Consider the following 25,795-nt stretch of genomic DNA (forward strand, 5'->3'; position numbering starts at 1 on the left):
TTGTGTATATGGACACTTAAGCTTAGGTCTTCTTACTTAAGTCTTTTTTCAATTGTGCTTATGACTTAAAAGTTCAATCTAACTCAGTGGGTCATCGTTTAATAATTTAAAATGAAAGAATAATATCTCCACTGGCTGATGACAGTTTATAGTGAACCACATTGCATAGAGCTGAAGCAGGCCCAGCTGGCTCAGTGGGATCAGACTCAACGGCCTTCTGTTAATAATCACATACACTGTGACTCTCCAAGCATTAGTGCTCTCTGCTTTTATCATTTTTCTGCTGTTGTACTTCACCTACCCAAGAGTCTGCACACACCATAGTGTTCCTAAAACAGGTCATCACCTTCCTGTAGCCTTTTTGATCACGTGAGTGATTTGCTTTCTTTCATCTGTTTTCGTACCAAAATGTTCCGTGATGGGCATGAAACAAGCTCTGGGGCCTTTGCCGCTCCGTTGTCCATGCTGCCTGCTGTTCCTGGTGCTGCGGAGACCCAGTGAAACTTTAATTCTCCTGGAGAGCCAGCCTATAACAATGCTGTGTTTTGGCTGTGTTTTTATGACGGACAGGGAGTGCTGGAATACCAAGCTGGTCTGTGATGACTCAGCTTAAGAGTTAGGAAGCTGCTCAGAAAAGGGATTGGGTATATCAGGTCCTGACAGCAGACATGATGATGATGATGATGATGATGATAATGCTACTTCTTGTTCTACAAGATGCTCCATTATTATTGCACTGTTAGCGCAAATCAGCAATGGCTTTGAAGGTTTAAAAGCTCAAGTCAAGATGAATTTGTTCATTTTTAAGATAAAAACCCTTCTTTTAAAACTTTTCCCCACAGAAGACATGATCTGTAATTTTTTTCTTCATCCAAGTCCCAAAAACATTTTTCTTTACCCATGTTATTACCATACAAATGTAGTGGTCTGGTTGGTCAACCGCTGAACTGACAAGAAAAAGAAGGGTCTGCTTCCGAGAAAATAGAAACCATTAGTGACAGGAAGTGATGCAGTGGCTAAGAAATTGTGATACTATCAGCAAAGAAAGAATGCTTTTGTGATCAGTAATTCCACACTTATGGCTGACCTGCTTTCTTTGACTTTGGCCTTGTCATTTAAGTCTTCTGAGAGATGCCCATTATTGGTCATACTATTGGCCGTTATCAATTACATTACATGTGAACATAACTGATTAGAGTCACCTATAGCATTTGCAGGGCCTTTTTGTTCATTCAAAAAAGCAAATGAAACGACCATAGCTGAGAAGAGTAAAAATGGAGATAAATGCATTCATTTACTACAGAAATTATATTGAGCTAATCAGTAATCTTTGTTGGCAGTGTCTTGCCCATTATCAATAAATCCTCTCACTACTTTCTGTTTTTATGATGCAGTTTTTTGTCATCCTGGGTTTATACAGATTATTGCTATAACAGGCAACACTGTTTGTCTACAGATAAACCCCATAATCCAATGGTGAACGCGGGTGCGATTGTGTGTACCTCTCTGATAAAGGTAAGCATACACCTGGTTTCTGTTTTTACCTGTGTTTTGGGCTAAGGCTTGGCAGTGGCTTGTCCTAACTGTACTCACAATTTAGACGCTGAAGTGTCAGAATATTTTTGGAGTGAAATATCAATTAAGTCATTGGACCTTATTGAACTGGAATTACATTGATATGATGCAGTGTTTTTGTAGAAAATTATCCATCGCTGAGTGAGTTCTGCCAGAGAGTCACTCTGCATTTAATCAGTCCGGTGATTCAAACACTGTACCAGGGCAGTGTATTATAACTTATAGCCATTTGCGGGGTGTTAGAAAAGATGAGCTTTAAAGTGTTTTATGTTGTGTGTGTTTTGTGTGAGTCATGTGAAAGTATTTAGATTTTTGGGGTGTTGGCCTGGTGTAGCTTGACCCTCGATGCATGTAAATGAAGATTAAGTTATCTAAGCTCACTTATATGCATCACAAAGTGATTCCCTTGTGTTTTTTTTTTTTTTTTTTTGTAACTGTGCACTCTCCACACTATAACATTGTCACTAAAGGCCTCCACTCCCATACTAAACAAAACAAATGTGGAAGTCACATAGAACAGACCATTCCTATGACTGTCTGCAATGAATTCTTAAGTGAAATTCATTTGAACTTCCTGTCCCTGCCTGTTCTTCCTTTTCACCATCTCTGCCGACTCCACTCACTATAGTACTGGTTGAGCAGGTTTGGGTGAATTTTACATTTCAGGGTAGCCAGTAGCTGAATGATAACACTTAAATATTTGAAATGTTTAAGTACCGGACTGGGATTTTGGGTGTGTGTGTATGTGTGCATGCAGGGGTCAGAATAGGTGGGTATGGGTATGAGTGTACATGTATGTATGTGGTGTGCATTGCTTACGTCTGTGTGTGTGGGGGTGTGGGGGTGTGTGCGTGCACATGTGCGAGTACGTGAGTTGTGTGTAGTCTTCCAGAAGTGACATTGGATAAATTTTAATTTAGTTACTGAAGTAGATAACAGGAAAAGAATTTGTCTGCCAGATATACCACTTTATATAGTGGTATATAAATGTGTGTTTGTAGCCAGCTGACTAAACGTAAGTGAATGAAAATGAGTCAGGAGTGAGTAAAACATTAGTCTGTCCTCAAGTATCCTCTGAATACACGCAAAGTCCATCGACTCTCTGAATACCCACTCCTACTGCCTGAATACACACACACACTCCTTCTGCCTCCTCCCATTTGCTCATTCATTTTAGGCCAACAGGAAGTTTTTTCATCCATTGTAACAATGGACTTACGCTGGAAAAGTAAAATCACAATTTAATTTTGTTTTGTGTACATTTGGTCTTCAACCAGCAATTCCACCTCAGCCTGATTGAATGTGACCTCTGCATACTGGGTTTAAATCATTTCAAACTCACCCACTCATATCATTCTTCATTTGTAAAATGCGGGCATTGTTTTACATTGCTCACTTGTGAATGAATGAATGTTGACTCTCTCTCTCTCTCTCTCTCTCTCTCTCTCTCTCTCTCTCTCTCTCTCTCTCTCACCCTCTCACACACATGCCTGCACACACAGACACATTGTATCATCTGTGTGTGTGTGTGTGTGCACGTGTGTATTTGCTCACATAGAACTTCTGTAGCAACTGCTGCTGTTGTTTCTGTAGGATCCTTTTCTACCAAGTTAACGCATGAGATTTTCCCCTTTCTGCCGTGAGGGTTCTTGCAGGCTGCCGTGTGCAATATGGTGATGAAGGCTTTCTCTGTATGCTTTTTTTCTTTATGTTGTTGCATATTTTACAGACGTAGGAACTGTGGGATTTTTTGACCGCTGCAGCAGGTCAATGACGTTGGTAATTTTTCCTTTCCATTTTTCCTCCCTCCCCTCTCATTGAAACAAGCCGGGACACACTGAGCTCTCATGTGCTGGTTAACTTGTCACAAATGACAAAATACAATACCTCTGTCAGCCTTTTTGCCATAATGCTTATAAATGTGAAGAAGAAAAACACACAGTCTATTACACTTTGTTTCACTTTAGGTGTAGAACATAAGAATGAAAGAAATATTACTTAAGCACTTAATATAACACTAGAACAGAAAGCCAAGAGGTGAACACCTCTTCTAAGGTCTAGACAATGGGAGTGCTCCTGTAGCCCTAAAAGGTCACAGCACTGCACTGCTTTTCATGTAGACTGTAGCTGTTCTTCTCACACCAAGTCCACCTCCTTACTGTCCTTCAGCAGCAACTCCTCCCTCCAACTCCAAACATCTCCCAGTCCTGAAGAACACTCCTACTTCCCACCCCGCCACTGTCCTAAGTGGGTTTCACAGTATACTGTTGTTAATTGCATTTCCCTGCTATGTTCAAGTATGATATCACATGAATGTCACAGCATGGAAGTGAGTACTCAAAAAACAAAGAAAAACTTGAAAAAGTTAATGAAACCAAAATAAAATGTCCATTGTGTACTGTGAAGGTGCACTGATCAGTCTCAGGTAATGTTGTGTGATCACTTTGAGGAATCATAGGCATTTATGCTGAGGTCTGACAAATGGCATTTTATATTTTTATTATAACTTTCTATTAAGATATAAAATTCTATTATATCTTAAAGCCATGAATTCTCAGACATTCTCCTTCTGTGTCTTGGCTTATCTCAATACATAATGATAAAACAATAAAATATTATCATTCATATGGTGCAGCCCTGTTACCCACCCAAGATTATGAGCAATATGACTGTGGCACAGGACGTAGGCCACCAGATACCATCCCACAGAGTGTTGTAATGACAAATGTCACACATTAGCACCAATCTATGTGTGCATTGAGTCAGCCATCTTCAAGACCAAGTGCAGCACACATGCACACAAGACACAAAAACACACACACACACACGACTTGCACATCAGCTGCAAAAAGCTCTTTTTGACATCATGCACTTTATTTAAACTGACCTCCTGGTTTGTCATCCAGATGATCATGTAGGAATCTAACTGAAGCAATTTACCTGTAGCAGTTCATCTGTAGTCTTTGTAGAGAATAACAGCGCATCCATGTAGCTCATTTAAAAACAGCAGTGCATTACTATAGCTAATAATATTTGAATAACAGTACCTTATTGTAGCTAATAAGATTCCAAATATGGTTCATCTTACTATAGCCTCCTCCCACCTTTATGCCTAACAAAATAACAATGTGTTTTATTGCTTTATTTATTTTTTTGTTAGAATTCCCTGTGATCTGCAGATATAGTTATATTTTCGAATGCATTTTGATTTGTATTATAACAGTATAAGAAAAAAAATGCATTTTTTATAGATGTTATGTGATTTTGTATGTATATGGTAATAATTAGTATTGGCTAATAAACATTTTTGTCCACACATGGTTAAGATGAGTCTTGTTGCTACGAGCTGCTCTGTCACATGGTTTACTGATTTCCTTTTCTCATCCTTTCAGCAAAAGGTGAGCAACGCTGAGAAGTTTGACTACGTGAGTCTAACACAATTACAGTCCTAAGATACACCAAGGCTTAAAGGCTAATTGAAAGGGTAATGGGCTAATTGAAAGCTGGGTTCTGACTTCCTTTGTTTGTTTGTTTGTTATCTGGTGTGTGATTGCATAGGTGATGAACTTCCTTAAAGCGATGTCGGGCAATGAGTATGTGGGTTTCAGCAATGCCACGTAAGTGAAGTTGCATAAGGTCCCAGCACCACCTTCATTATTCACTAAGCCTGTGGGATCCAACTGCTTAGGTTCTGTTAATATTTAATGTGTTGGTTTCCTAGATTAGTCCTACACCTAGACTAAAAAGTCCTTCAATCTTGAAACACCCCTGGCGTTATAATTTAGATCAAGACGAGGCTTCATACGTAAAATGCACAATGAGTCTGACATACATATTCAGTGAGGTTGTATGGCTGATGTAATGATGTGAATGGTGGAGACAGGATTACTGCAAGAGAGGAGTACTGGGATAACACAGTACAAAGTAATCAATTACTTAACTTTTACCTGTAACTGCATTAAGTAGTGTAATACATTATATTTTGAATTCTTGTATTTACCTTATAGTTACTGACTTGCTAATATAAACTATATTATAGATTATATTGTAGGCTATTTACAACATGCATTCTGTGTGTGAAGGCTAATACTGTGCCTTTCCTTTAAGATAATTTATGTATACCTACACTACCAGTTACACTACCAGTTCTCCATTTTAAACAAAACAGTTTTTCACACCATTTAGTCATGCTGTAAAGCTAATGGCTAAACTGACTGTGCCTTTTTGATAATGTTTACTGTGATTGGCTAGTTTTATGAAATTACTACTTAATTACTACCAAAAGGGTTACTGGTTGTCCTCTTCTTATTTTCTAAGATTTTTAAATGTAACTTAGATGTACAGTAATAAGTGTGACTTATTGAATAATTTGTCATTTTCAACAGATTACTCAAGCAACACTGAGCTCAAGCCAGCATGTAGAATTAGTGAAACTATCTGGATAGTACCAAATCATGGCACAACCTTTATTTTAAAATGTGCACTTTCACACCTGTTTCTTACCTAGGTTCCAGTCTGAGCGTGAGTCGGGTGACAGGAACTTTGCTATTGGCTACTACCTGAAGGAAAAGAAGGTGAGTATGGGGCTAGTGTGTGGCTCTTTTATCCTCTTTTTTGATTTTCTCTTTATATTAAAAAGCCCTGGTATATAATCTGTCATTGGTCTGCAATTTACTTTTTAAACATTGTTATATAGTCTTGCATTCAGTCCCAGTAAATAATTGTCTTTGTGTGTGTACAGTGTTTTCCCGAGGGCACCGATATGACCTCCATCCTGGACTTTTACTTTCAGGTGAGAGCCATCACATCTCCCTCCACTGTGTGCTTTACCTTCAAGATATTCTATTTCTCACAATGCCACAGTTGCCACAGTAGAACGATACAGCTCAGATTTCATATACGAGTTGTGTCAGAAGTTAACCTAAATGTAATATTCGGCCTTGGAAATAACTGAGAGGTCAGGCCTATTAAACTCCACAGCAGCATAAAACTGCTGATTCAGTGTCAGTTTTTGGCCTTATTGATGTGGGTATACAGGTAGTAGGGAGATAATCCATCATCAGAACCTGTCCTCTGTGACATCCAATCTCCATGGCCCTGCTGGTGTCCTGGGATTTGTATCTTTAATGCAGTGGCTCTGGATCAGTTAGACTTGACACAGCGTGCTGACAACATCCTGACTCCTCTCTGTCCTGTGCCCCGATGGGAATGCGTAACGGGATAGCCACACTGATCACACACACTCACATGGGGTGCTGTTGCTTCATTGGCCCCTGGTGTGCATGACAGGAATGCTGGATGACTGAGTTTAGACCAGTCATCCAGCTTGTAAATAGTGTCCTCTGAGATTTAGTTGTTAGTGGCCAAAGCTCCAACGGAAACCACCACAAGGTCTGCTCATGATACATAATGCACTTTAAGTCTGAAGGTTAATGCTTTGGCAATAGATGCTGCTATAGTACTGAGGTTTCTGTTTCTGAGGTGGTGTGTGTGTGTGTGTGTGTGTGTGTGTGTGTGTGTGTGTGTGTGTGTGTGTGTGTGTGTGTGTGTGTGTGTGTGTGTGTGTGTGTGTGTGTGTGTGTGTGTGTGTGTGTGTGTGTGTGTGTGTGTGTGTGTGTGTGTGTGTGTAGCTGTGCTCCATTGAGGTGACGTGTGAGAGTGCCAGTGTCATGGCAGCCACCCTGGCTAATGGCGGATTCTGTCCAATCACGGGCGAACGTGTGCTGAGTCCTGAGTCCGTGCGGGACACGCTGAGCCTGATGCATTCCTGTGGCATGTATGACTTCTCCGGCCAGTTCGCCTTCCATGTATGTCCCCCAGCAACACACATGGCTCTCACATTAGCACAGTGTAGTATATTCTTACTGTTATCTGCCTCTCTCTCTCTCTCTCTCTCTCCATCACTATCTCTCACCCTCCCTCCCTCTATTTCTCTCGGTCTCTTTTCCCTTCCTCTCTTATTCTCTCTTTTTGTATTTCTTTCTTTCTTTTGCTTTCTTTCTTTTATTGTATTATGTCTCCTTTTGTTTTCATTTGCCTTGCTTTCATGATGGTTGCCTGAGGAAAACAAACCCACACACAAACACACACACGTAAAATCATACATCCACCCTCCAACGCAAAACAGGTGATGTTGATTGATGTCATTGATGTTGGAGATTCTCTGAGGTCAAAGTCAAGGTTAACTTTTATTTAAGAAAGGGAAATTAATTCCATCACAAAGACAAAAGCACAAATAAGCACAAGTAGTATAACGACATTGACAACAACAATAGTAACTAATTGCATGGAAAATTGCACAGTTCGTATAAAAACCCTATAGTTCTCATTCACAGCAACAAGATTGTTCCTTCAGTCAGCTGTAACATGACAGTGCAAAATCTTGGGAGGGTTTTGAAATATTTTCATGTTTTTGTTTTTGATAAATGACTCAGATGTCAGGATTTGGCAGTGTTGCATTGCAGTTCCTTTCCCCATCCCCTCCCCTCCCACCCAGTGTCATTCACACACAACATGCACACTGTTGACAAACCAGCAGTCTGAACAAAACAATACATTTCACACCAACGTCAGCCGGAAACCTTTTTAGTTGGTAAGATGTACCCTTTTAAACCACTGGGTTCAACTGACAAGAAGTAAAACTTCATTCAGAAACCTGTTTTTGCTGTTGCAGGCTTCTTTTGCACCCTCTTAAAGGGGTTTCTGTTCTTGATTTCTGAAACACAGCTTCATTCACTTCCCAGTAGACAGAGAATGACTATTTCTCTCCCTTCCATTAGGAATACTGATGGCAGCAGATGCCATGAACTGCAATTAATTAACCATCTTTGCTTGTTCAGTGCATTTACCAATAGACTCAGTGAATTCCTTGAAGAGGTCAGCCCACGCTGACAGTGACGATGTACACATTACTGTCAACAAAAGCAACATGTCCCTGACCATGCTTTCATTACAGAATATGCAAATGTATAAACTATGACTTAGATGTTTATTATTATTATTATTTATTATTATTATTATTATTATTGAGAAAGCATTACTCACAAAGGAGCCACTGGGCCACTGACTCTGATTCCCTGTGTGTTGTTGTGTGTCTCAGGTGGGCCTGCCAGCTAAGTCAGGCGTGTCAGGGTGCATCCTGCTGGTCGTGCCCAATGTGATGGGCATCGTGTGCTGGTCTCCTCCACTGGATAAACTGGGCAACAGCGTCCGTGGCATCCAGTTCTGCACGGTGTGTGAACACCTCTGTACACACTCTCTCTCACACACACAAATAAACACAAAATGCCTTATTTATTGTTATTGTTAATTCACTAATCTAGTTTGCTTTTATTTATCTAGCAGTCTGTTTCCTTGACCGGTTGCTAAATTCTTAAGTTATCTTCTGAATCAGGAAATCCACCAGTTCATCTTATGTGAGAATAAGGAGATGTGGGCAAAATACTGCTGATTGTCATGAGGGATTGTGCATACATGTTGTAAGTGTAGCACACACCTCATGTGTTTTTTTTGTGGTTGTGTACAACATGCTACTGCCTTTCCTATCTCATGATTTTTATAATGATACTTTACAAAACTGTCGACCATCCTCTTTCATATAGAAGTCTGATTAATAAGATATAATGTCTCTCAGACAGAGAAGTCGGAGCCATTTATCAACGCTAGAAAACCCATTTAAAATGCCTGCATGACTTAATCCCCAACTCCATTCAACATTTGGGAGCCACATTTGTGCGTGCATCTGTGCGTGTATCTGCATACGCATGTACACGTCACATGTGTCTGATTCAGAGCATGTGTGGGAGACTAGGGCCAAGCTGAACTTTTCCTTCTCAAGACTTTGTGAGTTTTATTGCGCTACAGTGATTTTTCTGAGCACAGCGAGAGAAGAGACGAGCTCTCCCTTTCTCCTTTGCTACTCCTCAGTTCTTTCATTGTACAGACTCAGGCACAACTGCAGGACAAAGATATGCACACCGGTGGCATTGTTTGATCATTCTGTGTCAGCTATGGGCCCAGGGGAGGGAGGAAGTTGGAAAAAAAGAGGAATGGTCTCACAGAATTCCAGTGCTCTCTGGGAAATGGAGAAAGAGAGAGAGAAAATGCTATAAAACTGGATAAAGGGATGGTATTTCTCCTCTGTGGTTCACATTTCATAATGTAATGTTAACCACTAACAGAAGGGCTGCTTTCATGTGGAAATATTTCTCCAGTAACTAAATGCCAAAAGCGAGCTCACATAAACATCTTATCCTTCTCTCACAGTGCAGAGTTTTAGTAGTTTGCAAATATGTAAAAAACACTTCCTCATTATCGAGGCTGTTTTGGGAGATTCCAGAACAGCAAACCTCTTGGCTCAGTAATAATAAAAAGCGAGTCAGATGATGCGTGAGACAAACCAAGAACTGTGACCTCACTTTTACTGGCATGGTGAAAACAAATGTTTTCTTCCTGATTCCTGAAACCTTTGCTGAATCACAATTTCTTTATGATATGGTTATTACGAGTTTTTGAGTAAAGTTCACAACAATATTAAAAACTTAAACTGCCATTGTATGCCTATGAAAATCTGATAAAAACCCTCTAAAGTCTGACCTTTCTTTTTGTGTGCGCGTGAGAATGTTTGCATGCAAGTGCCCATGCTTGTGTTTCTGTTGGTTTGTTTCCCTGGTGACGTCTTGTCGTGTTCTCTCCGGCGCAGGATCTTGTGTCTTTATTCAACTTCCACAATTATGACAACCTGCGGCACTTTGCCAAGAAGCTGGACCCTCGGCGGGAGGGCGGGGACCAGCGGGTGAGTGCACTCTTTCCTTTGCCTCACCACCTACCCGTGCCTGCATGCTCCATCAGTGCGCTACACAGCGTGCTGTACGAATGACTGCAGTTCCCCCCGCGCCGAGGACTGAGCAGTAAGAGTGGAGGCGTGCGTGTGGGGAGCCTCGCCCTTCTGCATGCGCTCCTACGTGGCAAGCCAGTTGTGGTTCATTACAGTATGCTGCCTAGAGAACCCGTGACTCCAAACTGCTGTCAGCAACCGTCTTCTGACTTCACAGGTACTCATGATGAGCTGGAGGTCCAGTCAGAACACTGTGAAATGCCAGAGGCCCAGTCTGTGTTGCGTTCATAGAGCCTCTGGGCACACATGTAAATCGGTCCACACTTGATTGAGGGGATATCCTACAAAGCTGTATTCATTGGTTAGTCAAGTAACTTGTTCAATTTAAGGTGCTGTTACGCTGAAGTGAAAGTAATGTTGTTCAGCTTAAGTCATTGCTACCTTAACATGAGGCTGGAGTTATTTTGCTTATGCATGAATGTAGCTTCAAACTGGAGCATACAGCCTTGGTCATTATGGCCTATAAAACAAAACTGACCCTGTTTCATAAGCAACATTCCCCTTCTGTTATTTATTATGGAAACACCATAGTGTCTTTAAACTTTCTCAATATCCAATCAGAACGCCTTTTTTAGCAGCATGTCTAGTGCCCCGCACCCCTTTACAGGCCAGGGAGGAGGGGTTGGGGTTTTTTGTTTGTTTTTTTTTGTGCAGAGGTGTAATTGTTCTAGTTATCTTTCATACATCTAAGATGAAATACTTTCATTCTTTTTTACAATTCTTTTTGTATGTTTCACAATTTCAAATGTGAGTACAGACATCCTCCACTCCCATGTTTGATTAGATTTAAGGGCACTATCTGTGTCCTTTGGTTTTGTTTTTGGTATATTGCATTTAATATTGTGAATATTCTAAGCACGCATATACAAACACAGACACATGCATATCTCTCTCTCGCTCTCTCTCTCTCTCTCGCTCTCTCTCTCTCTCTCTCGCGCTCTCTCTCTCTCTCTCTCTCTCTCTCTCTCTCTATATATATATATATATATATATATATATATAAAAATATTATACACATATACACACACACGCATGCCCTGGTAGCAAGCGAAACTAACGTGTTCTTCGTGTTGCTCAACACAGCAGCACACCTTTGGACCAATGGATTACGAGAGCCTTCAGCAAGAGCTGGCTCTCAAAGACACTCTCTGGAAAAAAGTCTCACCCACTGAGTCCAACGAAGACACTTCCACCACTGTAGTCTATAGGATGGATAGTGTCGGAGAACGCAGCTAAATGGACCTGCTTCATCAGGGGAAAGGGCTGTACCCTTATTGTACCAGCTTATTTATTTCATTTCAGTGTTTCATGTCAGTGTTTCTTTTTTTTTCTTTGAGACGCTTGAAGCCTTTTGTTTCGTTTGTGTTATTGTGTAGCAGTGGCATTGTATCTGTCTTTCTCTGTGAGGGAGCTTACCCATCCCCTGCCCCCAGGTGAGGAAGACATGGGTGCAGCTGTCGCTGTCTACAGCGGTGCTGCCTCTGTACCTCTTCCTCTGGGTGTTGCAGAAAACCAAAGCAAATGGAGACCTTTGTTGCAAAACTATAAGACAGTGTGTTAAAGACGGAGAGCTGCAATTGCACTGACCTGTGTAGTGACAGGCCAAGCATTTAATTAAGTGTTTTTGTGTGTACGCTCTCTTGTCTGCCAGTGAGTGTTACAGTGATAAGTCAGTCCTGACCTGCTGCTGGATGGAGACTAAAGCTCTCTCTTGCACCTTTTGCTGCAAGGATTTGCCCAGCCACTTTGGTCCATGCGTTAGGATGAACAAAAATTTCGTCCCCACCTATAAGTCCCCCGTGACGTCAGTGGTATTTCGCCATCAAACAAATAGACAAACACACACAAGCAAACACAAACACACACACGCACACACTCCACTGGGGCTCACCACAGAGTGAGTATTGATCAGCGTGATGTGCACTGTGTCAGTAGAAAATGTGATGACGCAGGTTTGCATGACCTCTAGCCGTGCTGCGTTCGACCGCCACAAATGCTTCAGCATGCTTTCCCTAAAGCCTCTATAACCCCCTGCTGCTAAAGCCGCTACTGCACCAAGACAAGGAAAAATGGTTCACAATTAGTGCGGTAAGAATGCTGTTAAAATCTCTTGGAACTAGACTTTTTAAAAATCTTTTTTTATCTTGTGGGGTACTGGTGAGAGCATTACTTTGAAGGTGCTCCTGTTCAAATATGATGCTGAAGAGAAACCAGTGCTGGTCCTGACCACCAGATATAGTGCCCTGAGGATCTGACTTTTTGGAGTTTACTAACCAGCTATATGTGGCATCAAGCTTGTTGGAACGTTGCACTATTCAGTGTCTCTACCCCACGTTCTTGGTGCACTTTTACAGGCTGCTGTGTGTGCATTAGAGAGGCGATGAGGCTCTGATCAGCAGTCGGCCCATGACCAATGTTCCATTCACTCCAGTGTTCCGTTCACAGCAACACATCCCTGGTGACACATCTCTGTATTTCAGCTGTGCGCTTACACCTTGCACCGCTTAGCTGTTTCCAGATCCTGTACCAACATGCTGCTGCTATACAGTGTACTGTTGAGCAGTAGCTGCTATATAGTGTACTGTTGAGCAGTGAATGGCATACACCACCAGGCCATCTTGGTTCATGGTTCAGCATGTTTGGTGAGTTAAAGCCCCAATCAGGAACTGCCGGAACAGGACAGCAGCTTCTGCAGGACTGCCCCTGAGTTTTCCAGCGTGGAGCATGGTAAACTCTAGGGTTTACCTGAAGGTGGACAACCCTGGGCAACCTTTGTGGTTGTTGCAAACTATGCTGTCATCACCATGGAAGCAATTCCTACTTGAACCTTTAGTTGCAATTCCCTGGTGATGCAGGAATACCAGTTCAAACCGCTTCATTTTAGGAGATCTGGAAATGGGACATTCTTGCAGCAGTGATAAAATACATTTTTTATTGCTTTGGTTAGAGTGTTTATTTTACTGTTTTTTCCTAAGCAAACTGCAGCCTGAAGGCTGCATGGGCAATTGATAATGTTACTTTATTTTTCTTTTTTGTTACTTTCATGTTTCTGAGTTTCTTGTTTCTCACTTTTTAAGTTATGTATAGTGCATGTATGCTTATGTTCACTGGCGATATATTTTATGTATTGGTTATGTTGTGTTTTTCCATAATTTTATACAAATTTACAAACTTTGTAGGACCAGGGTTTTGCCCCATTTGCTCTGTGTCCATGTAACCCGACTGGATTGGAAGTTGGTGTGTATCTGGCTGTGCTGCTGGAGGTTCTGTGTCACCTGACTGGTGCTCCTGCAGCTATGCGTGTTTTCATGGTCACTCTGGCAGAACAGCATGGCACAAAGCCACAGGAACACCAGGTTGTGAAAACATTAACGAAGGCAGGACACAATGACTACTTGAATAATGAAGAGAATTTGAATCTTTTTCTGTATTTCTATTGTGACTGCTCCTGTTTGAACTATACAACAGTATCTACGATTATGAGGCCGTAACATACATTTGTAGTATTTTATATAAAAATTTTCATTCGTGTCAGTGAGCAAGAATGTAATGAATGCTCTAGTGCTCTCAGTAGTTACCCCCCTTCACTTCCAGTGTCATGCTTATAATTTACATTTTTTGTATTGTTTTAATAAATGTATTTAATACCATCCCATTGTTGGCCCCTTTTTTCATTTGTCATGTTTTTTTCTTTCTTTTTGTTTCATCTCTGAATCGTCCACAAAAAATCATCTAGCCTCTAAATATCAGCATCTACTAACAGTATGTGTTTTCTTCCAGTGATATATCTTACTGTTGTCCTAATGACAAGGCGTTGAGGTTTTACTGTCACAGGGCCAATATAGACACACTGTGTGTCCCATTGCTATACATCATCTTGTTTTTCTCAAACAAACTGAATAAATAAAGGTATGTGTGGTGTGTGTGTGTGTGGGTGTGCGTGTTTGCTTGCTTATCTTGCACTATGTGGATCCTGTCTGCTGATGATGCCCAGTTTTGTGTTCGCCTGGTAGAGCAGGTAGTACCAGAGTGACTGGTGGAGTATATCTCACGGCCATGAACAACACTGTGTTGCTCAAGGCAGGGCCATTAAAAGCCCCAGCAGAACCAGACTGCGTCTGTGCTTCCGTGTTTGAGAACAGCATGCACACAAGCAGAAGTCCGAATCGGCCAGCCTTTTATGAGTGCATATATAGAGTAAGTGTGATTAAAATACTTTACCCAGAAAGGTTAGCAAAGCCACCTTGAATGAAGGCTATCCAGAGAGCATGGTCTCATTTTGTGTAATTGGCATAACAGAAGTTTAGCATTATCTATCAACATTTACAGAAAAGGCTCCCTTTAAAAGGTCCTCGACCTGTATACTGCTATTTCACTGAATTCTAATATGTACATTTGTATGTACTTCTAACACTACTGCATTTTTTCTACCTTTAAATTTGAGAGCTTTTCTGACCATTTTTGCCAATCCAGGTATTAAGTCTAGTCTTGCACTAAATTGTAATGTTAATTGGTAAGTTTAAGTCTAGGTTTAAGCTTAAGTTTGGTAAACTGGCCATAGTGGTATTTACCATTGACTAAATGGAAAAGTAAATTTAAATGACACATTTATGTTTTTACATATGATCAGTTATGTTAATTATTTATAATAATTTATGTTGACTCAAAAGATTCAATTTAAGAAGTAAACTAACATTTTGGCACTTTATAGGACTGCATTCCATGAGACTGCATACTGATGACACTTTTAGTTTTCCTTTGCTACCTATATAATCTTAAACAAGGAAGAGGGTTGAAAACCTTGCGATGTTTCTCAATTTGCACAACGTTGCAGGATGTTCCAGGATGTTCCCTGCCATAGAGAATTCATCATTATAAAGGTCCACACCTATAACTCACATCTCATCCCATGCTATTCACATTCTATGTGTGGTCTTTTTCTGATGGTCTAATTCTTTCGTTGTGTGTGTGTGTGTGTGAGGATTGTTGCGATATGACTGTGCAGGGATACACGACTTTGAATCCAAGACAAAGTGACTGTAACCACTTTGATCATTTACATTTATGGCATTTAGCTGGTGCTTTTATCCAAAGCGACTTACAATCATGGTTGAGTACAACTTTGAGCAATTGAGGGTTAAGGGTCTTGCTCAGAGGTACCCAACAGTGATAACTTAGCAGCGGTTTGACTTGAACCTCTGAAGTCAAATACCTTAACAATTGATCTACCACTACTCACAGGAATGGATTAAACATAAAGCAACTTTATAAATTGATTAGCAAACTCATAAAATCAAGCTTTGTACAATAGGCTCGATAATGTTTAAGCACTGATGTGAAGATGTTATTTAATCAAATATCACAGAATTTACTCGATACATTTACTTATCCAGATTTGTTTGTATCATTCATAAGGGTAATTGCATATTATTAGACTTAAGATGGGTTTTATATTTACTCTTAGGTCATGGTTTGTATTAAGTGCAATAAGGGTATTTATAATGTATAAAAAGGACCAGTTATGGGATTGATATTTAGCCACATTTAAGGCTTATCAGTGATTTTTTTTTTCCCCTCTCAGAAATTACATTGCCAGGGGGGTGGGAAGTGGGGTGTCTCTGTATGTCTTCGTGTGACACTAAGAGAAAGTGCTGCGCATTTGTTTTTGAATGGTTTCCAGCAAGATAGTTGCAATAAATTATAATAAGCTCCTGTTATTTTGAACATTCAGTCTATATTTATTATTAGGCAATATATTAAAAGTTTTTAAGTATGGGCCAATGAATGATGACAAGTGCTCTATAGTTGCTGTTGTGATGCACTGTAACAGAGTGATAACAGAGCAATTACAATAAAAACACAACCGCTGCCTGACGCCATCTTGTGGCAGCTTTTTCCCTGCTCTGAGGTCTAGGTTCCTAAGTGTGTGCAGTGCAGCATGGCTCCTAACTTATTCCTTTTCCCCTGCCAGTCCTTGTACAGCTATGTTTTTTTTTGTTTGTTTTTTTTTTGGCAGAATACATTTGAATTAACTAGACAAAAAAAGCTAAATTTACCTAAATCGGGTGGTAACATTTACATTTACGGCATTTGGCAGATGCTCCTATCCAGAGCGACTTCGAAAAATGTTTTGTCATTTACTCACAGAATGTTTCCTATCCAGTACAGTAGGTTACAGTAGGTGGTAAGAGGTGTGGACCTGAATTCCAGTGTTCACAAACAGCCTTTTTTCATCCCATTACAGGTGAAATCTGTCATCAATCTCCTCTTTGCTGCCTACACCGGCGATGTATCCGCACTCAGAAGGTATGGAGGCGTTTACTTGTCAACAGCATACCTACAGTGACTCCCAAGTCCGGACTTGCAGAATACATGGCCTTTCGTGCATGAAAACAGGGACTTCGAGCTTAATGGAAAGGAAAGCTGCATTTTTAACCTGGTTCACACCGCCCTTGTCCCTTGTGTGGCTGTGCACTTGCATGGGACGGGACCGAATGTTCTTTGCTGCGCTGGGGTCATTTTGGTAGTTCATGCTTTGTGAAAGGGTATTCAGTATGGCCACATGTTCCCTGTGCTGCACCATGCATCCTTTGGAAGTAAATTATCTGTGCATTTGTGCATTCTCTGTAGTCCACTGCACTACCTGTGGCTCTGATGTCTCATCATTTGTGCAGGTTTGCGCTGTCCTCTATGGACATGGAGCAGAGGGACTATGACTCCAGGACAGCTCTGCATGTGGCTGCTGCAGAGGGTACCTACTTTGCTGTCAGCACTCACAGGGCCCCTGTTCTGTGTGTGTGTGTGTGTGTGTGTGTGTGTGTGTGTGTGTGTGTGTGTGTGTGTGTGTGTGTGTTTGTTTTATACCTAATTGAACTCTGCTCTGGGGTTGTAGGACATATAGATGTTGTGCGATTTCTCCTGGAGGCCTGCAAGATGAACCCTGTTCCAAAGGACAGGTAAGCTCATGTTCGTGTTCCTAAAAAGAATGTTTCAGAACTCCAGGGGTATCTACACTTGCTAACCTGATGTTATCTGGTAAATAGAGTTCATAGTTTATAGTGGGATATAGCTTGACTAGGCACTCTGATCTGATTGCATTTGAACTGAAATGATAGACAACGAAGTGCAGTGCAGCTTTAAACTGATCAGCAACAACACTGCCTTAATGAATTGTTGGACCATAGGTGGGGCAACACACCACTGGATGAAGCCAGACACTTTGGCCACCATGAGGTGGTAGCACTTCTCGAGGGGTACCTTAATAAATACAGTCCCTCAGAGAAAACTGCTGCAGATAAAGAGAAAGCTGCCAAGAACCTGGATGGGATGCTGGAGACATAGACCTACACACCAGGAGAGGGCACTGCTTATGCACATGCCCACAGATTATTTCCTGTTTTAATGTCAGTGGGGTATGTTGTTGTTAGAGTGAACCTACAAATGTGCACTTTCTCAAAAAAAAAAAAAAAATTATATATATATATAATTTTTTTTTTTTGCTTTGCTTTTAAGAAGTTTCATATATTCATGTGTAAGTTTTTTTTGTGTGCATTCTCTGTTTGTGAGAAAGTATCTCTATATGAATCTATGAAAAACTATTATACAGATGCCATAGATATACAATTTATAGTTATATCAGTGGTGTATAGCTATTGTCTTTTAAAGTGGTTGATTGGCAGGTGTCAAGAAAGTGTTATAAATGAAAAGCACTATAATCCCAGGGGCAGTGCTGTTTCTCTACATTTAGGGTCCATAAACACCCTCTTCTCACACCCCATATGATCTTAAGTAATCAAAAATAATAATAATACTAAACCTTTAAGAATAATGAAGTGTAAAGTTTCATAAATGTAACTATAATCAAAAAAATACAAAACTGTACTGGGAAACATAAAAAATTAAACTGGTATAAAAATAAATAAATAAATAATACATTACAAAATTTAATTCCAATGTTAATGTGCATCCTCCACTTCAAAATTTTTAAAGCAAAGGTAGATAATTTCTTAAGATATTTTTTCTGCCAGTATTCTGATTCACACTTATACCGCTCTGTTCAAATGTTCCTGCCACGTTGTGGACCTGAGACCGGAGTTCTGAGGTGGCAGGCACAGGCAGGGTACATGCAATTTGAAGTTCAGTCCAGAGATTTTGGGGTAGGCTTGCTGGATCATCTTGGATGAAAGTAAAAAGCTCCAGTGTAAACCAGTGTTATGTGATGGTGAGGATGGTAGATTTCTGCTTTCATAAACCAGTTCTTTTCCATCAGTGTCACTCTCAGAGCTTTACAGAGCACACCATATTTGTTGGCTACTGTCTCAGTCTCCATGTTGGTGAAACTTAGCTTTGACATCTCCCACTGCTTTGAATCTTCAGTGGACTGGATTTCACAGCAAGTGCATCTGCAACTGGCTCATTTGGAGCTTCATAGGCAAAATGTGGTCGAGTTGACCTAAACCTCTTGTGCTGTAATAGAGCCACACATTCATCTTGTTATACACTTTAGCCAAACTTTGTTCTGCAGCAAAGCCTGTATTTTTCGAGTTCTGCCTTTGTTTTTATCAGCATATCAAGAGCCACATCTACTTGCATTTTGGGAGCTTGCTCACATTATGCACCTGTTGAAGAATGTTAAAGGAAAAAGTGCAAATCACAGTGCAAATCTGCAACCAAAAGGAAATCTCAGTGCAAATCTGGAACCTAGTCTCCCCTGCCAGTAACTGGGCCTCAACCCATGCAGGGGCATCTGTGGCTTTGTCCCTGACCTCTACGAGTGCCTCGTGGACCTTTGGACTTTGGTACCCAGCCTTCTCTTATCCCTGGTCTCACTCCATGCCTTCAGGGTTATGTCTGTCAGAATCCAACACCTCTATAGTGCTGCTGAGAACATGTTGAAAAGTTTCTACACATTAGCAAAATAACCGTAGGCATCTACAGATGATTTTGCTTCATCGGCCAGAGCAGGGAACATACAAGGTGCAGCGATTTTTAAAAATTATTTATTTTTCCCCAGTAGCCCTGCCTGAAAACCTATTTTTTCCTTTAATCTTTGCTCCATTTTCAGGTGGTTATTCCCTGCAATATTCAAGTAGGACATTCTATTCCTCTTTTCAGTTTCACAAAATATTAAGACAATGCAAGAGCCACCATTTGTGAAACTGAAAGAAATTGAAGAAAATACTCTTGAACTTTTGGCATTTCTTCCATTTTCACAGATCTGATAATGAGTGACATCCGCTGTCTATGGTACAGTTTAAGTTGAGAGAAGACTTTTCTGACTTTTGAACCTCTGTCACCACAGTATGCAGTATTTTTGCACTGATGGGACCAATCATTTCATTTTGAATAATGTTGCCATGGTTAGCAGAAATACTGACCTGTCCACTATGAACTTTATCAATATGTGGCTTTATCACTGGGTCAAATGCAGCAGGAGGGTCAACCTCCTTTTGGAAATTCCTGTTGTCTGAACCTTCAAGGAAAGGTTAATCTCTGCTAATGATTGGACAATGCCAGTCATCCTCATGATCACATCTTGCCAATGCTCTTTTGCTATCTCTTAAAGATGGCCCATCATGAAAAGTACCTGGATCTGATGGTGTTTGAGGGGAGGACAGGTAGCTCGAAGGTTTTTCTCCATTATGATCCCTATAAACCTGAGGTTACTTGGACATACAGAATGCTTCCTTTAATGCTGCTTCCTTTGAGTGTTTATTCTGCCCTTTGTTTCATGTTATTTCAGTAAGTCAAAATAAGCACTCTTGTTAACAGTAAAAAAAAAAAGTGCTTTAAGTGGCTCTTTCTGTGTATACATTTTTTTCTGCTTTTGTGTATCTTGAATGCAAACTAGCTAGCTAGTTATGTATTTATGGCTGCTTATACATAGTATGCTTATATATAGCTAGAAACAGCCCTGCCCACTGGGATCAATTATCGAGTGATGTGATACAGTGCGCCGCATTTAGTAACTTAATAGACTTACCTGTCGCTTCACATAAGACAAAGTTAGCCTTGACTTCAGAATCCTGTGCAGGCTAGAAGTGTGGGCAATCATTATTTATGTGGTCAGTCAATAGAGCGTAGTCATAACATGGACTATGGAGACAGCACCCAGGCAGATGAACAAGCACACATATGGAAAAAGTGAACTAAAGACAAGCAACAGGTCAGATTCCAAATATGCCAGAGAATGTGTGTGTGTGTGTGTGTGTGTGTGTGTGTGTGTGTGTGTGTGTGTGTGTGTGTGTGTGTGTGTGTGTGTGTGTGTGTGTGTGTGTGTGTGTGTGTGTGTGTGTGTGTGTGTGTGTGTGAAGTCAAACCCAGGTCTGACAGGACATAAGCTCTGACCACCAGACCAAAGAGCCAGCTCTCTGGCATAGCAGCCCCAGTACCCATTTAAACTTCTTAAATGACCATCTCCATCACACCATCCTCCCCCTTTGGAGAGTGAAAGTCTCCAGGTGATGTTTCACTGACAAATGAGACAACGTCTTTTAGCACAAAGGGAATTGTAGGTTTCAGTGGCGTTGAGATGTAAACAGATGCAATCTCCAGTTTTTTCAGTGGTTCCACAGTAGATGGGCCAGGGTAACCTAACCACTTTTTAAAATTAAAGGCAACACTTTAATACACTTAATTCTAATTTTAATTTATCTTTTTTTGGAGTCTGGGTGAATATTCTATTGCAATTCGCAAAAGAAATGTCATGTTTAAGAAATGGTAAATCTAAAAAATGTGATAAAAACATGAATGGTTTCAGGAAGGATAGACAAAATGAAAGGAAAGTTCAAAGAAATTTGCTCATTTTGAACAACTAACCCTAATAACAAAAAATACTGTCAAGAAGGTCCCATGCTCCTTTTTAAAAAACCACTATTTGTACCAGTAAGATGAGGCATATGGTACAGAATGAATAGCAGAATGACAGTATCTGGTGACTTTATTTTAATTTAATTATCTAGATAGTACCTTCCTGAGTTCATGGTGAGAGGAGTGTGAGTATATGTGCAAATACTCCATGCAATGAAAATAAAATCTGTATATTTATTTTGATGTACTATATTAAATAAAGCTATGGTTTTCATGTAAAGTGAGATTGTTTTTCCTTGTCATTGCATAAAGGATATTGTAGCAGAATTACTTGCTTTTTTGTTGTTTTTTTTGTTTGTTGTTTACTTTTCCCATTTGTACAATTGGACTGTGTAAAGACCAGAGCTGGGCTGTCTGCTGGAGGAGGCACAGGGAGGCCTCTGTAGGCAGGGCACACCTGTTCTTCTGCCTACTTGAGAGCAGCTTGCGGGCTCCTTGGTGCTCGGTCTTTGCTCAGTGTTCTGGAAAAAGACAAGGCAGATGTTTCAGGTGCGGACCTCAAGGGCTGTCTCTTGGGTCTCCTTTTTCTCTCAGCCTTCAGACTTCTAAAACTTGAGTTGCAACATTCTTTCTCAAGTTCCCTCTACCCCTCACCCGAGTTCTCACACACACCCCTAAACAAGCTGGAAACAGCCATTAAAATGACTTTGCAGGATTTTAGTACCAGCCATTACAAAAGTCAATGCCACTGTTTTGGGGTAAGCATTTAACATAACTTCTCTCAGTCAGACACTTCTAAAACAAACCCATAAAGGAGCAATAAGTAAGTTTTACTGCCAAAAATTAGCTAACAGTATTTCTGAAAGTGAGTCTTTATGATGTTTACTTTTTTCTATAAAGTGCATCTCACATGAGATGAATAATCAAATTGCTTTGTAGTTCTCAAATTATCATGTTTATAATAGATTTACTACAGAATCTCTGAAACATTCAGGTCACTAGGTGTCAGTATAATGCCTGTTTCATGACATAAAGAAGAATCACTGGAAAAATGATTGTTGTTGGGTTTTTTTTAAAAAAAAAAAAAAAGGTTTTAAGGAATAGAAAAATACCACACTATAAATATGTTCAGACCATTTTGAAATTAACTCTGGGGATTTGTATTAGATTTGCATTTGTTTTTTAATTAATTGTGCGGAAGCTCTGTTGAACACATTTCTAACTGCACTACTTGATAGAAACCAAAGGTCAATGTCACATTTATTTCTGTCCAGAATTAACCAAAGGTAATTGTACTGGCACGTAGAATCTTTCACATCTAATAATAAATCTCAAGTGAAAAATCTAGGTTTGATTTTAAATCATTCCTTAAGCTTTGAGCACAGCATGTTACATTACCAACACAACAAAATCGTTCAGAATAAAGTGTTTTTTCTACTAAAGTCCGGCAGTATCCATGAGCATCTCTGGCAGTTTGTGGACCTCATTAAATGCATTAACCCATTATCCTCTCATATTCTGAAAGGTTAAACTATTTTAGTGTAACCAGCAACCTTCCATTTACAAGTCAAGTACCGTAACCACTGAGCTACCATTGCCCAATATTAGTAAATAATAAATAATACATTTAAATAATAGTTTATTTACATTTATTTTTGTTTCTGCTGTAAAGCACTCTATTGTAGAGAGTTGTGGATAACAACTATTGTAAAGAGGTTACTCTAAATAAAGTATTTCCTGACTGACAATAATTCTCATTCTGGTTACATACTACAACTGGACACAGAAGGCGTATTTCCGATATGAAATGCTATGACATTTATCTCAAGCAGTCACAGAAAAAGTACTACACATATTTATTTCTGTTAAAATAGTCTAGTAGGATTATTAAAAAAAAAACTAGGATGCCATTTTTTCAATATAATGTAACAGCACAGTATTCATATATATCACACAAAAATAACTTTTTTAAATAACTGGCTTTTTAAATAATTTTTTTTTCTCCATAGCCTTTAGTCTTCCCCATGATTCCAGATGTTGAGCAAGTATCGTTTAATGAAGGTTTGTGTGTTGACTATTCATGGCCAGAAACAAAATCTATTGGCATTAGGCTAAAGGCAAACACAAAGACAGAATCTCAGATTGCATCCGTCTTCATACAGAGCCAGAGCACTGAACATGTTAGAGTTTCCTCTGTTCTTACACAACTGATATACTCAACAGTTGAGATGAGGTAAATCAGGCAAAGATGCCTCTTCCAGTCTTGTAAAACCGATTATTACATGATCCACCCCATGCAACATGATCTTTCAGTCTGTCTCCAGTGCATCTTGAGCGACCCGTTGTTCCTCATAAAGGAAATAGAAAGAGGGTTCAACCCTACACAAATATACCCAGCAGTTTTCTCTCCTCAATGTATCTCTCATTTTATAAGATCAGGGCACTGTAGTAGTCTAAAGTTTAGTTGGCAGAAGTATCAAAAGTTCTTTTAGTTCACCAAGTTTCATTTCATCAGTTGTTTTATTAGAAATGAAACTAAAATGTGTTTTAATGAAAGCAGAAGACATCATTTCTGTAATTCTCAATAAACTGCACTTAAGAGATTAACTTTTCAAATTAGTAAATTTACTCCATGACACAAGTTCTTAAGGACTTCCTTGAGTTTCAAGACCTGCAGTCACATAGGAGTAAAGACAAACTATCAGAATCCAGTACACCTATTAAAAAGACGTGAGTTAACATGGTTTCTGAATCTTGTCCATTCAGTTCATTCATTTATCAGGAATGAATTTTACTCTTTATACTCTAAATATTTATCTAAACTCTAAAATAAATAATCATATCACACGTTGTGAGTTAAATGTGAGAATACCACTTCTTGGTATTCTTTGCAAACCAAATTGCCAGCATTTACATTCACATTTCCAGCATTTTTCCAGCATGTGTCCCGTGACACATATTATATTTATCAGTGAAATAAAGTACGTGAGGTTACCCAGAAGTCTGCCTGTCAGCATGCTCAGCCTGCGTTGAGGCCTCTCTTAGTAAAATATGAAAACTGCCAGCTCAAAAACTCAACCAGTTTCCCCCAGGTTACTGGAGGAGGGTTCAGGAAAAATGTCGGGATCTGAAAATAAAATTTTTTATTTAGTAGTTTTAATGAATTTCAAAACATCATCTTATTTGTTATCTTTCAAGTTATATAAAACAGAAAAAAACTGTTAAAGCTTGCTAAATGAGAGTGAAAACAGTTTACATGAAGCAATGAATATAGTACACAGCACTAACTAGTGGAAAATATCTTCTAGCTGACATTCAGTGCAGTGCGTGTTATACCAGAGAACAGCCGAGTGGGGTAACACCACAAGAAGTGAAGTAGTCTGGGTTTAAAACACAAGAACATGCATTCAGTACAAGGTAAGCAATACAGTTGAAATGAATTAAATTCAACTTTAAAATCCAGGTTAGGAACCATGAATGAAGAAACCTTGAGAGGAGCCAGACTGAAGAGGGGAACTCCTCCTCCTTTGGATGACACAAGATAGCAGTGTTTATAAAGAACTGAGTCAACTAAAAAAAGTTGGAAAGTTCACGCAGGTAGAAGGCAACAACCCCAGCAGTTGGAGCATGTCAGAACTATGTAGGCAGGGCCACAAGGTGGGATAGTGAAGCAGGATTCAGTACCCGATTGAACTGACTGCTGTGGACATCCATGACTTTGCAGTGTCAGCTACAGAGAGTAGACTTAAAAGTCTAGCGGAATAATTGTGTACTTGGAAAAGTGTATGGGACAGTGTGTTTTAGTCGCACTGTTAAATCAATGGAGAGTCCAGGCTGATTTAGCCGGGTGTCAAAGCTGATCAAGTGCAACTGTTCCACAATGGGAAGATAAGAATAAAAGAGAAGAGAACACACAGTAATTAGGAATTTACTTACATGGCATTCACTGCTATAAAATATACTAATGCTAGTTAAAGAGCGCCAGTCTGAGGAGTCCTAAGCCACTGGATGTATGTGCTCTGCCATCTTACAGTGCTACCCTTATACAACATCTATGCAACACATCCCGTAGAATAACTGTGCAATCCTCATTCTATCTGTGCAATATGTATTCTATATGTGCAATACATATTCTATCTCTGCAATATGTATTCTGTAAATATCTGTGCAATGTTTATCATAAAAACAATTTTTGCCTTCCATGCACATCTATCTTTCCTGTTTCTGGGTTCTGCCTCTGACACTCCAGTGTTCCCCATCCTGATCTGGTTTTCCAGGTTTTCCAGTGAGCTGAGGACCAAATAAAAGCAAGAGACGGGAAGAAAGGCATTGGTTTGGATGCTGGTTAATATATGTATCTTGTATATATTGTCCTGTATACAGTATTTACACACTGGTGGTAGGGAGTGGCTGTCATTTTGTTTGGGTGTGGATTTATCTCTGTTTGTATCACTATAGTCAGTGTAGTCATTGTGTGCTTCTTTTTGTTAGCTTGTTGGGTTTTTGTACATACCT

At 39.9% G+C, this 25,795-nt stretch overlaps 1 protein-coding gene across 7 annotated transcripts in view; it reads left to right on the top strand.

The window, feature by feature from the left end:
* glsb (glutaminase b) overlaps nt 1–20,704 on the top strand; it is a 38,286-nt gene extending 17,582 nt beyond the window's left edge. For 3 of the 7 annotated variants that reach the window (XM_027016419.2, XM_027016420.2, XM_027016421.2), the window contains exons 7-18: nt 1,457–1,515; nt 4,968–5,000; nt 5,134–5,192; nt 6,083–6,149; nt 6,317–6,367; nt 7,206–7,382; nt 8,675–8,806; nt 10,277–10,369; nt 16,716–16,777; nt 17,146–17,222; nt 17,364–17,427; nt 17,656–20,704. In XM_027016419.2, the coding sequence (XP_026872220.1) occupies nt 1,457–1,515; nt 4,968–5,000; nt 5,134–5,192; nt 6,083–6,149; nt 6,317–6,367; nt 7,206–7,382; nt 8,675–8,806; nt 10,277–10,369; nt 16,716–16,777; nt 17,146–17,222; nt 17,364–17,427; nt 17,656–17,812 (1,031 nt within the window). In that variant the 3' untranslated portion in view covers nt 17,813–20,704. Of the gene's footprint in view, nt 1–1,456; nt 1,516–4,967; nt 5,001–5,133; nt 5,193–6,082; nt 6,150–6,316; nt 6,368–7,205; nt 7,383–8,674; nt 8,807–10,276; nt 10,370–10,628; nt 11,400–11,554; nt 14,122–16,715; nt 16,778–17,145; nt 17,223–17,363; nt 17,428–17,655 lie in introns of those variants that run through there. The other 4 variants (XM_027016425.2, XM_027016422.2, XM_027016423.2 and 1 more) reach the window with 4 other exon arrangements.
* Nucleotides 20,705–25,795: the final 5,091 nt, after the last annotated feature.

Source organism: Electrophorus electricus, chromosome 2 (assembly GCF_013358815.1).
Source record: "Electrophorus electricus isolate fEleEle1 chromosome 2, fEleEle1.pri, whole genome shotgun sequence".
NCBI lineage: Eukaryota > Metazoa > Chordata > Actinopteri > Gymnotiformes > Gymnotidae > Electrophorus > Electrophorus electricus.